The following is a 12,884-nucleotide window of genomic DNA, read 5'->3' as shown; positions in this document are numbered from 1 at the left end:
ACTGCTTATGCTGTGAGGGTACTCAGGGGAGTTACTGGCTGCAGGTGCTCACAAACATGGATATGATAGTATTGACATCTTTCTGCGGTAAAGGTTTTTACCCATTTCATAGCCTTCAGGATATTCAACATGTAAAAAGAGTTGGAAAGCCACTAGTGTCCCCACCTTGAGCCAAATAAATTTGCTTCTAATCCTGATGCTAATGTTAGACTACTCTAGTATATCTTGAGCAAAACCCTCTGAGATTTTCTCTAGCTGAATTTCTCTGCTGCATCTACAGAAATGGGAATAACAGCATCCTAATTCTTATAAGCATCAGGTGATAGCTGTCTTGCAGTGCCTGACAAGTAAAGTCGTGCTTTTCTGAGTACAGTTACATCTGAGACCCTGGGAAAATCTGTCAGTTACAGAGTGCCTTCAACTCCCAGTGAATTCCCACAGGTCGTCCCTGCAGAACAGCCCCTATGTAATATTACTGCGAAAGCTGCCTTTCTGAACAGAAAGCCCTCTGCCTTTTTGCAGTCCAGCAGGGAGTCTGTATGCAAACCTGGGGGTCAAATCATCACCTAGTATAAATCACTATGTTCCCATGATGTGGCCTTTAACTTTTACATGTCAGGAAGAATACAATGGTGTACACAGACCAAATACTGCATCTTGACACTTTATCCCTTCCACCACAATTGATGTGTCTATATCACTCTTGTAGTACCTGCAGCCATCCCTGACCGTCTGTGGGTATAATGGAGTATATACAGCTAGTATATACAGCTAAATGGAGTAACAACAGCTAGTACAGTGCCTTTCACATCCAAACCTTCTCTCAAGCACAGTAATTCACAGTTTCCAAATGCAATCGCTTAAACCAATATGCAACAAAACCCATAATAAGCAAACTCACATAGATGCAGTTGACTTATTAGAACCTAGTCAACTTATTATTATTACCTAGTAGAAAATAAATAATGATGTGTCAAAACAATAATTTAATATAGCAGTCTCTAGCTATTAGTCATTAAAGAACATATTTAAGGAAAACAGAACCAAAACCAAACTTGCACGCACACACACACACACACAACAGCATGCTGCTCAAACTGCAATGAGACAGAATTAGAAAGCCACTAAAAAGAAGTTGTGTCAAGTTATTAGCTAACTAAAATTACAACAGCCAGAAAAGATACCAACAAACATCTCTGGAAACATTTTTCTCAGGCACATTGCTACACATGTGATAATTACACAGCAGTATGATTTTTTTTACCCTTGATAATGATAATGATCTTGGTAATGTGCCTCCCTTTTGACTCGGTGCTGCAGATCTAGAGTCTATGGGGCAATAACAAGAAGTAAGCTTGGGATTTTTTCCTCCTCCGCTGGACACCTGCAGGCCCCCGCTTGTGCTTAACCCTGGGCACTAAATGGCACCTTCAGTCACTGTAGAGACTTGCTCAGTCCACCTCCTCCAACTGTCCCCACCTCAACCTCATCCCCCACTACAGGAGCTGTTCCAAGGATGAAACAGTGAAGCAGTTTACAGATAAGACTCAAGAGTCTATCCATCATTATCCATGTTAGTAAGAATGAAAGCTAAATCCCATGAGTATATTAGCACACTGCCCTGTTGCACAAGCAAGGGGTTAGTGAGGTGCCCCCTCCTCAACTCATGCCTTGTAAAAGGGCCTAACTTCTCAAGATGGGTGAAATATGTCACACTCTTCCACTCTCCCTAGTAATTCACATGTGCGTATTTCCGACAGAGCGCTGTACAGATGAACTCTGTGGATGTGCATAACAAAGGCCACATTCTCCTATGGCTCCTGGAGGATTTGTGGCTGACTCAGCACAACACACTCTAACACAGGGCTGATCTTTACGGCACTAAGCTCTTAATTACTACTCAGATGTATATATTCACAAATGATAAATCCTCTTAATTTAACTGAGCAACAAAGCAGATAAGACTGTAGTCAAACTGTTATTTTAGTATAGTTAATAAGATTCAAAACGACATGCAATTTATTCATACCCATGTAAAACCTACCACAGGAAAAACAAAACCCCCAACCCAATCCTACAATACTGGCACTAAAATGCATAATCAGATCTTGTCATTCCAAAGTGGTCTGCTGCTTTTTAGTCTGATCATTGAGTTGTTTACTGTACAAAAAGCCACAATATCTTGAAGGCAGTCAGAACAGGAGTGGGGACTCCAGCCCTAACAGAAAGGTAGCTTTTCTATTTATTTTGCACAGGCAAACATAAATGGTGACTAAAAATAAGCAGCCCAGTTTCTGTCTAAAAGTCATATGCTTGTTTTCTGGCTTTGAGACTGCTTAGTCTTCTCCCAAAGAAACTTCCATTTCTGCTAGTCAAAGTTTACTTTAGTTAAGACTACAGATAAGGATTTGAAGGTGGCAGTGCTCTACATGGTATCATAGTTACATGGTGAGTCATTGTGTGATAGTAGTAATGGGTCTCATGTATTTGCAACAACTAGTACAACACATTAGTGTTTCTTAGATTTCACAGCTATAAGAAGCCCTATTCATTTACAGGAGCAGTCTTAAGAGATCTACTACAACGGCTTTAAAACATTGGATCAAACTGGCTGCAGAGAATGTCATGGCCATGATGTCCCATTAATGGGACCTTTTTATTTCAATATCAATGCTATCCAGAAAGGACAAAGGTATGAAAAACAATTCATTGAGTGGTGATGAATAATACTGTTTTGACTTTATGTTGATCCCCTTTAAAAAAAGACATAATTTAAATATAAATACATATGAAATGTATAGATAAATATATAGAGATAGCTATGTTAATATGTAGTTTGATCAGAACTGGATTAATCAAAGAAAATCTAAAGGCACCACAATATGTCAGCATCATTGAATAAAATACTCATTATACTTTGCATTTATGTAGTTCTGAAACCAAGCAGTCAGAAAGCCATATACAGCAGGGAGTAAGTCTTATTATTTTAATCTCACAGCCTAGGCAACTAAGACTCAGATTCACTTAATGATGAGCCATACTCAAACAATCTCAGGTAAAGAATTCAGCTGTTCTGACTCCCAGTTTTTTATCTAGTTAAGAATCAGAAAGGCTTGGGAGCAAGATAAGAAAAGAAAACTTTAGAAAAACAGAGGATTTTCATTTGGGCCTGTACCTGGAGGTTATAATGAGCAGGGGACTGACTCTCCTCTTTGCCAATGGTCTTAATCAGTCCTATTAGCATTAAAGAAATTAGCTGGTATAAAATCACCCTCTGTTAAAATAACTCTGAACTATACTTGTATGTTGGAAAACAGAGTCTGCATGGGTACAAGTGAATAGTGCTTTGTTCTCTTTCTTAATTAATCCAAGTGTATTTAAAGCGAACAGTAATTCACCAGGCTAAAAGATCCTAAAATGTATTGTATCATGGTTGCAGCAAATTCACCTACATGCAAGGAAAGCTTCGTTTCTCACTTCCACTGGTGTTACATTAACATGGCTTTAACTTTCATTGAGCTACTCCTTAGCTCATTTTAGTGTGACAGCAAAAACAAAATTCAAATCTTCTACATAAGGAAGCTTTAAATTGGCTGCATTTTTTTTTTTTTAATTATTTGACTCCAGTGTCAAATCAGCCTTGGCTACAGATATAACACAGTAACAGACTGCCTTCTGGGCTGAGATGAGAAACAGTCAATTTAACCCGATAATTTGAACCTTGAGGAGCCTTTCGTAAGTAAATGAGGATGTAAGACAAGATAGAGAAAAGTTCGTTATGAATCCAAGCTAATGTAGCACTCCCAGACATGGAGAACATGGTGCTCCAGAAGAAACACCTTCCTGTAACCTGGAGAAATACTTTCCTTCTTTCAACAGCTGAATAGAGAAGCAGCAGCTCAGCAATGCTGGGACTTGTCCTGCAGCTAAAGTGCTGTTGGTCCATTTAGTAGAAGTCTCGGTCACAGCAGGGGGGTAAAGCACCAAGACTGCTGATATTTTCAAATCTCTTAGCAGCAGTAACCACACAGCAGCTTTTCTGCAAAATAAACAAAACAAGAATCCAGTTAATTCAGCAGTATACTTTTTCATTTGGTTAAGCGTTCTAGGACAACCACATGGTGGTTTCTTTGTGCGTAAGGAAAAGAAAGCAGTGCTGAAGCTTCTTGCTTACAAAGGGTTCTTGCAGACACCTTATTTGTGAGATGTTTTATACAATATTAAAAAGACAAGGCCTCTTTGTTAAGTGGAGAAATGGTCATGGAGGTGTCTCTTGAAATGCAGCTACTCTGCTTTTTTGCCTCTCTTGTCATACAGGTCACAGCATGAAAAGGCATGCTGCAAACCTCTCCATGTATTTGTGTTACCACTGTAAGCATTTATAATGCCAGGTCTAAATCAACTGGCACTTGAGTGTATTATTTTGGGTTAAATGTGGCAACCATACTACTTCCCTGATAAAAATAGCTAAAGGGATTCTTTAAAAACAAAGCACTGCTATGACTTTAGATCCACTCATTAAGCAAACTCAAATAAATGCCAAAAAGAAAAACACACGCAGAGGAAATAACACTGCAAAAGCCAAAACCAGGTTTTCCTGCAAGTTAGATCATAGGTAGGTTACTATGTTACAAAGCTATAAAAAGTTTATTTAAAAATAATTTTGACTGCTGTTGGACAGTCAATTTATTTCAAAGTTGGTTTTTGTTGTAATAGAAAATTGTGTAATACAGTGCTTCCTGCATTAGAGAGGGAGAATTTTCACCATTTGGTTGCTGTGCAGTTAGTGGCTTGAAATGGGAAATACAGATAAAAACACTAGTCCTGTAACAGGTCAGGAAAACCTGTTTAGAAAACTACTACATAGAAGCACACAGGTGAGTGGACCAAAGCTTCATGTAACCTGCCCCAGCACCAGTGAAGTGGGGATGAATGCTGAGGATCACAAAGACGTACTCATTCCCACTGGATTCCCACTACAGAAGTTGATGCTCAGACATTACCATATCAGGAAGTTATGTGGCTTCAGAGAGCAAGCAGTATATAATAATGGTACCTTAGCCCTCACTGACCTCCAGTGTACCATGGAAAGGCAGCTTCAAGTCCCCCAGACAGGTCATTTAAAGATCATTAACCTCTGTGTTACTACACTACGCTGTATAAAATCTGTTCCAATCTTACTTAGTCAAAACAGAACAAAAATTTCAACCTCTCACAATACTCTCTTTTTTACATGTTTCTGGACAAAACCTGTTGCAAACAAAACCCAGGACATCACTTGCCCTACCAAGCAGATGATGCATGATGGCAGCATTAAAAACTTGCTTGTGGTGAAAAGTGGACTACTTTTATTTTGGCATCTGGTTTTTACTCATGACGCACGACTAAAAGGAAGTGGTTTTACAGTGTGTGTGTTCTCAGCCTCATTCACATCTTGACCCTCCACTGCGTTTTGCCCAGAGATGCCCCCAGAACCTCTGAGGGGTTCCCATGGTCCTTCAACAGAGGCGCCGACTTCTGTGGTAGTTGGTAGAAGTGGCTGTGGGAATTGGTGTACTGGTTTATGGAGATACTGTACCGCCTGAGGTAGCCTGATTTCAAAGTGGCTGAGTGAGTATGCTTTGGTCAAAGACCAGAGACAGAACATGAAAGCAGACTTGAGTCTCCCTGATCCCCGGGGGAGGCAACCAAGCCAGCCTGAGAACCACTAATGAAATGGTTGTTAATGAAAGGGCAAAGACAGGGAGCCAGAAAAAAAGGACAGAGAGAGATGCTCTGTCAAAATTGTTTGGGTTGCTACAGGCTCAAAGGGTAGAGAAGTGCCCTGTCAGAACTGGATCCTCAAAAGTGTGGAGCAGCTTCTTTTAGGGGACACCTTGCTTTCATTTCACTACAGTTAGGGGAGCTGCCCTGAGGGTCTGGCCCGTGCCTCTGCTAAGAAGTAATTACTTTTCACATTTCTACCCTTTTTAAACCATACTCCTAACCACAGCATGAAAACCTGAAAGCTTTCAACACTGAAAAATTATTGGGTGAAATCCTGCCCCATGAGAGCCAGTGGGAGCATAACCATTCCCTCTAAAATGGCCAGGGTTTGTAGCACATATGGCTTCATATATATGAATTTTTTTGCACATTGCGGTGACTTGGTATATGTGATAGGGCCAGTTTACACTTTGAATGCTTTCCAGACAACAGCAGGGATGGTGGTGGTGAATACAGTTTGGACGGTGCACTTTGGACTATGCAAGGTTTTCAGCCACCCACTGATCCCTTCTGCAGGAGCTACAGTATTTACATCTGAAGAAACACTTGGGACCTGAAACAAACCTTCTGTTTGGCAGCTCTTTCAGAAAGGTTATTGAGCCGGGGGTGCTTGGGACACACAGTCACCTTTAGCCTTTTTCTAGGGGAAAAGAAAAACAAAAAAAAAAGAAAGAAAGATGCCATTATTGGAGCATTAATTGAAGATCAATCATATCTTACCTCTAGTTAAGGTAATGGCAGAACACTGCAACATCAGCATGTTTAGTGAAGCTATTTTGCAAAGCACAAGAAGTATGAACAAAAAATATCAGGGGAGGAGCTACAAAGGATGACATGAGTTGTACAGTTTCTATTAGGGTAGGGTTTCCCCAGCAGAAAATTGGTGATAGGAAGCAGCATAGCAGGTAAAGCAGCCTGTGTTCTTGCAGCATTTGGAAAAGACAGCCTGTTCCCCAGTTTGCAGGAATCGGAGCTTCACTGGAGCCCAACTAAAGGGGTCAAATTGTATCCTATGAAACCCTCTGAAGAGATACTTAACCGTGACAAACTCTCTTATTTTTACTGTGTACGCACCCTTATAAATCTTCGACTAATCTCATGGGCATTGCTGTTCTGGAAGGTTATAATGAAAACTAAATTTCAATGAAAATTATAATAATTTATTTGATTGTTATTATTTCCCATTTTATACTGCTTCTTGTTATCCTTACTCTGTATAACAGGAACATCTTGCAATGACAGAGCTGTCAGGACACTACTCAGTCCATCCTACCCAGAACCCACACCACCTCAGCAGAGCTACTATTGCTTTATTATCATCACAATCTTTGCTCTTATTTTAGTAAGATTATTTTGTTAATTAATAATATGGTCTCTTAATTCTTAATGATGGCTGTAGTTCAAAAGGCACCCTGACATATACATCCTAGGCAATACAGCAGTCATTTTATTTAACATAGATGTGCTTTGCCTGCAAAGGAGGAAGTGAATATTGCACTTCAAATGCTGTAAAAATTCTGAAACCTGCTTAAAATTATCCCCTCATGAACCACCAAACCACAGAGCGGACTCACTTAGAATCAGCCAACAGCAAGCTTATCAACAGCGTGAATCTCCCAAACTCACTGACTGCTTAACAGAGGAATAATCAAAATTATTTAAAATCTTGTTGGTCCTCCAGCTCAGCCCAATTGAATTGTTTGTGTGAACAAACAACTGCTTCTTTTGTGTTGGCCACTAAGCTGGCTACCCTCAAAGGGCAAGAAGGTGCTTAAGTACAAAGATACACACTGGGTGAGGTTCCAAGCTCTGTTGGGAAAGGTATCCCTTGCAAAGAGGTAGGATGAAATCTAAGAGCACTCATGGGGGACTTCAGGAGAGCCTGAAAGGGTTTTCAAAGCAGCAAGCAGAATCATCCCCAGCTGGAAAACTCTTTTCATATGGTAATTCAGTGCTCGTTTTATACATAATCTCATTTTGCTAAGAAATGGATCCACTCAGCAACACACAACAATTGCATGATCTTATGTTTCTTCCCAGACGTGCAAGAACTGATGAGCAAGTGTGAGCATGCAAATTATAATAGCTAAAAAAAAGTAAGGAGACACACATGGCTCACTGTGGCAAGAAATGCAGCAGCAAGGAAGACTCAAAAACAGTTAAGAAAAATGTCAAAGCAAACAGTGATGTGGCAACACAAGAAGGCAACAGCAGATCTACAGTGCACAAGGATATTTAAATTTAGGGACCTGGAGTCTGCAGTGGAGCTTGTGGTCTGATAACCATGGGTGTTTTAAGGCAGCAGTTGCACTTATTCTCCAGCTAAAGGAAAACCAGAATGCTATTAAGTGTTTTTCCCAGAATCTTACAATTCAACAGTTATTTCCTACAGGTCATGTGTTCTGCCATCATGCAATGCTGTCATTTCAGGACACTACGCCAGATGGCAGCTAATCCATGAAGTAATTAAGTTTTTCTTCACAGAAAAAATGCATTCAGGTAACTTCAGAGCATTTTACGGACACAATGAACAACATCAATTGAGTGTCATTATAATATTCTACATGGACATAAAAAACTTAGATAAGTCATGATAGTTCTGCAATGGAGCAGCACAAGTGACACAACTGTGAACATGATGGCATGGAACACACATTTCAAAGATACAGGGATTATATACCATTTTTCCTTGATGAGAAGCTTTGAGATGAAATCTTTGGCCTGATCAGAAACATCTTGAAATTCCTCATCTTCAAAATCCCAGCTACAGGACAGGATGTTGTTGAGGGTCTCATTGTCATCATCACCCAAAAAAGGAGACAATCCACTGAGGCTAAAGTAAAAAGAAGTATGTTCAGTCCTCCTGTCTTTTCTCCTTCCTGTACATGATCTCCAATGCACCACCTATGATTGTTCTGTCACTCCTGGCCTATCTTGCAACATGTTATTGTCTAAGAAAGTCTCCAGACCGTTCCCATTCTCTCTTCTATTTATATGTTTAAATAATCACTCTTCTTCCCTAACAAACCAAGCATTACTGTCTTTCATGGTAGGTCATATTTACTAGACCTCTGATCACTCTTGTACATACCTACTGGGAACTTACCAAGCAGTCTACATTATTCTGGAAGTGTGATGCTCAAACACTCATGAGAGATGAGCAATGAAACAAAGAAGAAAAGTTCATGGTGATTGGAAAAGAGGAGAGATTACTGAATATGGAATTTGGAAAGAAGCCTACATTTACTATTTTGGGTATGGATTTTGTCAATCTTCCAGTATAACAACAAATTTGGATGACTGACACAGTTCAACCTAAAAACAGCTTACAAAGCAGGTACTGAATCCTACTTACAGCATATAAGCGATGACTCCTACACTCCACATGTCTGTAGGAAAGGAGACAAACTCGTAATTCACAACTTCAGGAGCAAGAAATTCTGGAGTCCCGAAGTTAACTCGAAGCTTTTCCCTGGGTTTATATCTAGGAAATGGAAACATTAACAGAGGACATCAGTTACAGCTCTAATTAAAGTTGCATCGTAAGTTGTCTAGCACTTAGAGGGATTTCAGAAGCATACAGAAAATTCAGTAGGAAAACAAAGACAGACAGAGGTACAAAGTAAAATAAATAAACCCATATAGAGAATGAAAAATGTTTGCAAGCTTTATATCTGTGCTGGTTTTGGCTGGGGTAGTGTTAATTTTCTTCACAGTAGCTAGTATGGGGCTATGTTTTGGATTTGTGCTGGAAACAGTGTTGATAATACAGGGATGTTTTAGTTATTGCTGAGCAGTGCTTACACACAGTCAAGGTCTTTTCTGCTTCTCACCCCACCCCACCAGCGAGAGGCTGGGCGTGCACAAGAAGTTGGGAGGGGACACAGCTGGGACAGCTGGCCCCAACTGACCAAAGGGGTATTCTGTACTGTATGACATCATGCTCAGCATATAAAGCTGGGGGAAGAAGAAGGAAAGGGGGGATGTTTGGAATTATGGCGCTTGTCTTCCCAAGTAACTGTTATGCATGATGGAGCCCTGCTTTCCTGGAGATGGCTGAACACCTGCCTGCCCATAGGAAGCAATGAATGAATTCCTTCTTTTGCTTTGCTTGCGTGCGCAGCTTTTGCTTTACCGATTAAACTGTCTTTATCTCAACCCATGAGTTTTCTCACTTTTACTCTTCCGATTTTCTCCCCCATCCCACCAGGGGGGAGTGAGCGAGCGGCTGTGTGGTGCTTAGTTGCTGGCTGGGGTTAAACCACAACAATATCATACTTTAGAGCAAAACCCAACTGTTATACAAAAGAAGAAATTCAGATCTCAAGGACTCCTCAGAGCAGCTGTTATCATCCTTTTGGGACTTCTCCATATCATAGGCATGGAATTTTTAACCAGTAAATCCTTCACTGAGGTTACGGTACCTAATTAAACTAGAAAGTGATATAGCATGGGATATATTGCAACAGCCCTTGATGGTCTCTTACATTCTTTCTTGAAGAATCTCAACATCAGAGACAAGAGACCAGACAAGATGTACCACTGGTTTTGTCCATTTTAGCTGTTCCAAGATACTTATGTGCATGCTTAGTCAGCATCAGCCCTCTTTTAACCTTCTACCTGAAAAAAGGCTTCAGAACAAATCTTTTTGACTCAGCTCCAAACATTCCTTATTAAAAGATATCCTTGGTTAAAAGAGACACGTTAAATTTGTCCTAAGAACAGTAGGAAACCATTATGTATCAAATATGTCATTGTAGAGATGTAATACTTTTTTTCATTGTTTCCTAATTCATTTACAATTAGCAAGAGCATATGCACGTACCTTCTTGCCAATCCAAAATCAATAATTTTTATTTGATTTGCTGTTCGGTTCACACACAGGATATTCTCAGGCTGCAAGAGAAACCAAAAAACACTTTAATGAGAAACAAGTATGATAATTAAAAACTGGTCTTTTAGCAAACTGCAAGGGGAAAAACACTAAAACACAGCAAACGTCTCATAAGCACCTTTTGCTTTCCTCCTTGTTCAGATTTCTCTGTATGGGTACCCCTCTCCCCCCCCCCCCGCTATCACACAGCAGTTGGGGTCGTGTGTTCTGTGCCTTGCAACTGCTTTTTCTTCTCCTTGGCTTTTCAATTTGACATAAGGCAGCAGTTCAGATAAAGAACTCATTAGGGGGAGGGGGACAGAGAACGCAGATTTCCAAAGAGGGGTTTCAGGATGCTGGCACTGTGATTTTACAGACCTTAATAAGCTGACACTGATTTAAAGGAAAAAACACCACAAATTGGTTCAGCTTTGAAGTTTATCTTACAGCTTTAAGTTTCTGAGTTCACGAATGTTCTGGCAGTAACTGTCTGCACACTGATATATTAAGCTAGTTACATCAACTTTATGCTTTTCTCAGATATTTTAGCAAAAGGTAGGATTCACAGGTTAAATCCCTGTGGATTTTCATAGGGCCGAATGCTGTTCTTCACTTCCCTGACAGGAATCCATTAACTTCCTAGAATTACCCCAAATTCATACAGAAGGGACTGAGAACAGAATTTGGCCAATTGTCTTTGAAATGTAAATACCTAAAATACAGTCTCATATTCACTGCCAGCAGTTTTATAGCTACTCCGTCTTGTTGCTCATTGAGTCCTCTTTGAAACAAAACAGCCCTCAACACTTAAAACATTAGTTAACCTTTGTCACCATTACTAATTCATTTTACATGTAGGAATTTTTAAACACCATAGGACTTTTAAACACCATATGTCAATAGTTTCTGAGGTCCTGGATGATTATGGTCAGGATGATTTTCTTTCAATTTCAAGCTTTCTTCCGCAAACTCATTTGTTACTGACAGCAATCTATGAACAAGCAAAACAGAAGGGAGAAGCCATAGCTGGCAAGCACATGAAAAGAGGTCTCTGGGAAGAATTTCTTGGATTGTATATGTATCTTTTTGTCAGCAGTTTGACCTCATATTAAAACTGTGCCATCTCCAAGAACATAATTAATGTGTCCTGAAGAACCATGTGAACTTCTGCTTGACAGGTTTCTAGGTAACTGGATGTTTATAAACAAAGAGAAAAGTGAGTCTTGTCATTGATTAGCAACTGAAGCAGGTCCCAACAAGCATCTGCTCATTTGCTTAACCACTGCAATAATATATATGCTAACAACATTAAAGATGTACTATATTAACTCAGTTATTACAAGCCAAAAACAGCAGCCGTAATAAAAATCTCACCAAAGAGAAAACCGTCTTCTGCACTTTTTGTTTCTTTTTGCTTTGTTGCAAAGCTCAGGGATCACTAGGAAGCTTTATAGCCAGTCATAAAACTAAAGACATCATCCCGTTTTATTTCTGCACTAAACAGAGGTAAGAAACAAGTCTATTATTTGATAAAAACTTGGGTTAAGGGAGAAAGAGCCAGCTCAAATGTACAGTCTAATGAAAAATACCTTTATAGCAAATGTTTTCTAAGGGGTGACAGTTACCATTAGCAGTCAGCCAGAGTAAGAATATGCAATTGGTGGATTTGTTTTTAAAAAGAAGTGAGGGGACTTTTTGTGTATATAGTTGAATAGTTCAGATAACTAAGCAAGTATGTGGCAGAGAATCTGCCACCCTTCTCTGGGCTTTCAGCTGCACTAGCAGATATTGCCTAACCCAACACAGATGTACTGTATTTGTTACATCAGCCACTGACTATTTTTATTTCCTGCATTTTCAAGTACATTTTAATGTACTTTCCCTTAAGCTGGCTATCTATTGATGCCTTTCCATGACCGCGACAGTGTAGCGTAGTCCTCAGAAAGATGTGCAGGGTTTCCACTGATCCTGAATGACCCTTGAATTTAGTTCCACTCATTCATGCCTTGGTTTCTGCATGGTAAAAAATGGGGATAATTGCTACGCCATGGTTGATGTGTAAAACAGAGATCTTGTGCAGTTGAATTAAATAATATTTGCACAATATCTTGAGATCCAAATCTCAAAATTGAAAATAGCAAGATATTTGTAGTCAGCTGCTGGCTTTCTGTAAAATCAGTCTGTGGAAAATTCAAGCGCTACGAGGCTTGATGACATATGACCACAATTCTCATCTAATTTACTT

General features: G+C 39.7%; 1 protein-coding gene across 1 annotated transcript in view; it reads right to left on the bottom strand.

Annotated features, from left to right (window-relative positions):
• Positions 1-3,946: 3,946 nt before the first annotated feature.
• The window catches only part of MYLK4 (myosin light chain kinase family member 4), a 68,984-nt gene continuing 60,046 nt past the window's right edge, over positions 3,947-12,884 (bottom strand). The window contains exons 9-14 of the mRNA XM_050890891.1: positions 10,592-10,662; positions 9,122-9,250; positions 8,447-8,599; positions 7,987-8,088; positions 6,331-6,406; positions 3,947-4,039 (exon numbers count right to left, since the gene is read on the bottom strand). Coding sequence (XP_050746848.1) covers positions 3,947-4,039; positions 6,331-6,406; positions 7,987-8,088; positions 8,447-8,599; positions 9,122-9,250; positions 10,592-10,662 — 624 coding nt within the window. The remainder of the gene's footprint in view (positions 4,040-6,330; positions 6,407-7,986; positions 8,089-8,446; positions 8,600-9,121; positions 9,251-10,591; positions 10,663-12,884) is intronic.

The sequence above is a fragment of the Gymnogyps californianus genome, chromosome 2, assembly GCF_018139145.2.
Source record: "Gymnogyps californianus isolate 813 chromosome 2, ASM1813914v2, whole genome shotgun sequence".
Lineage (NCBI taxonomy): Eukaryota > Metazoa > Chordata > Aves > Accipitriformes > Cathartidae > Gymnogyps > Gymnogyps californianus.
This window is presented reverse-complemented; position numbering and strand designations above follow the sequence as displayed.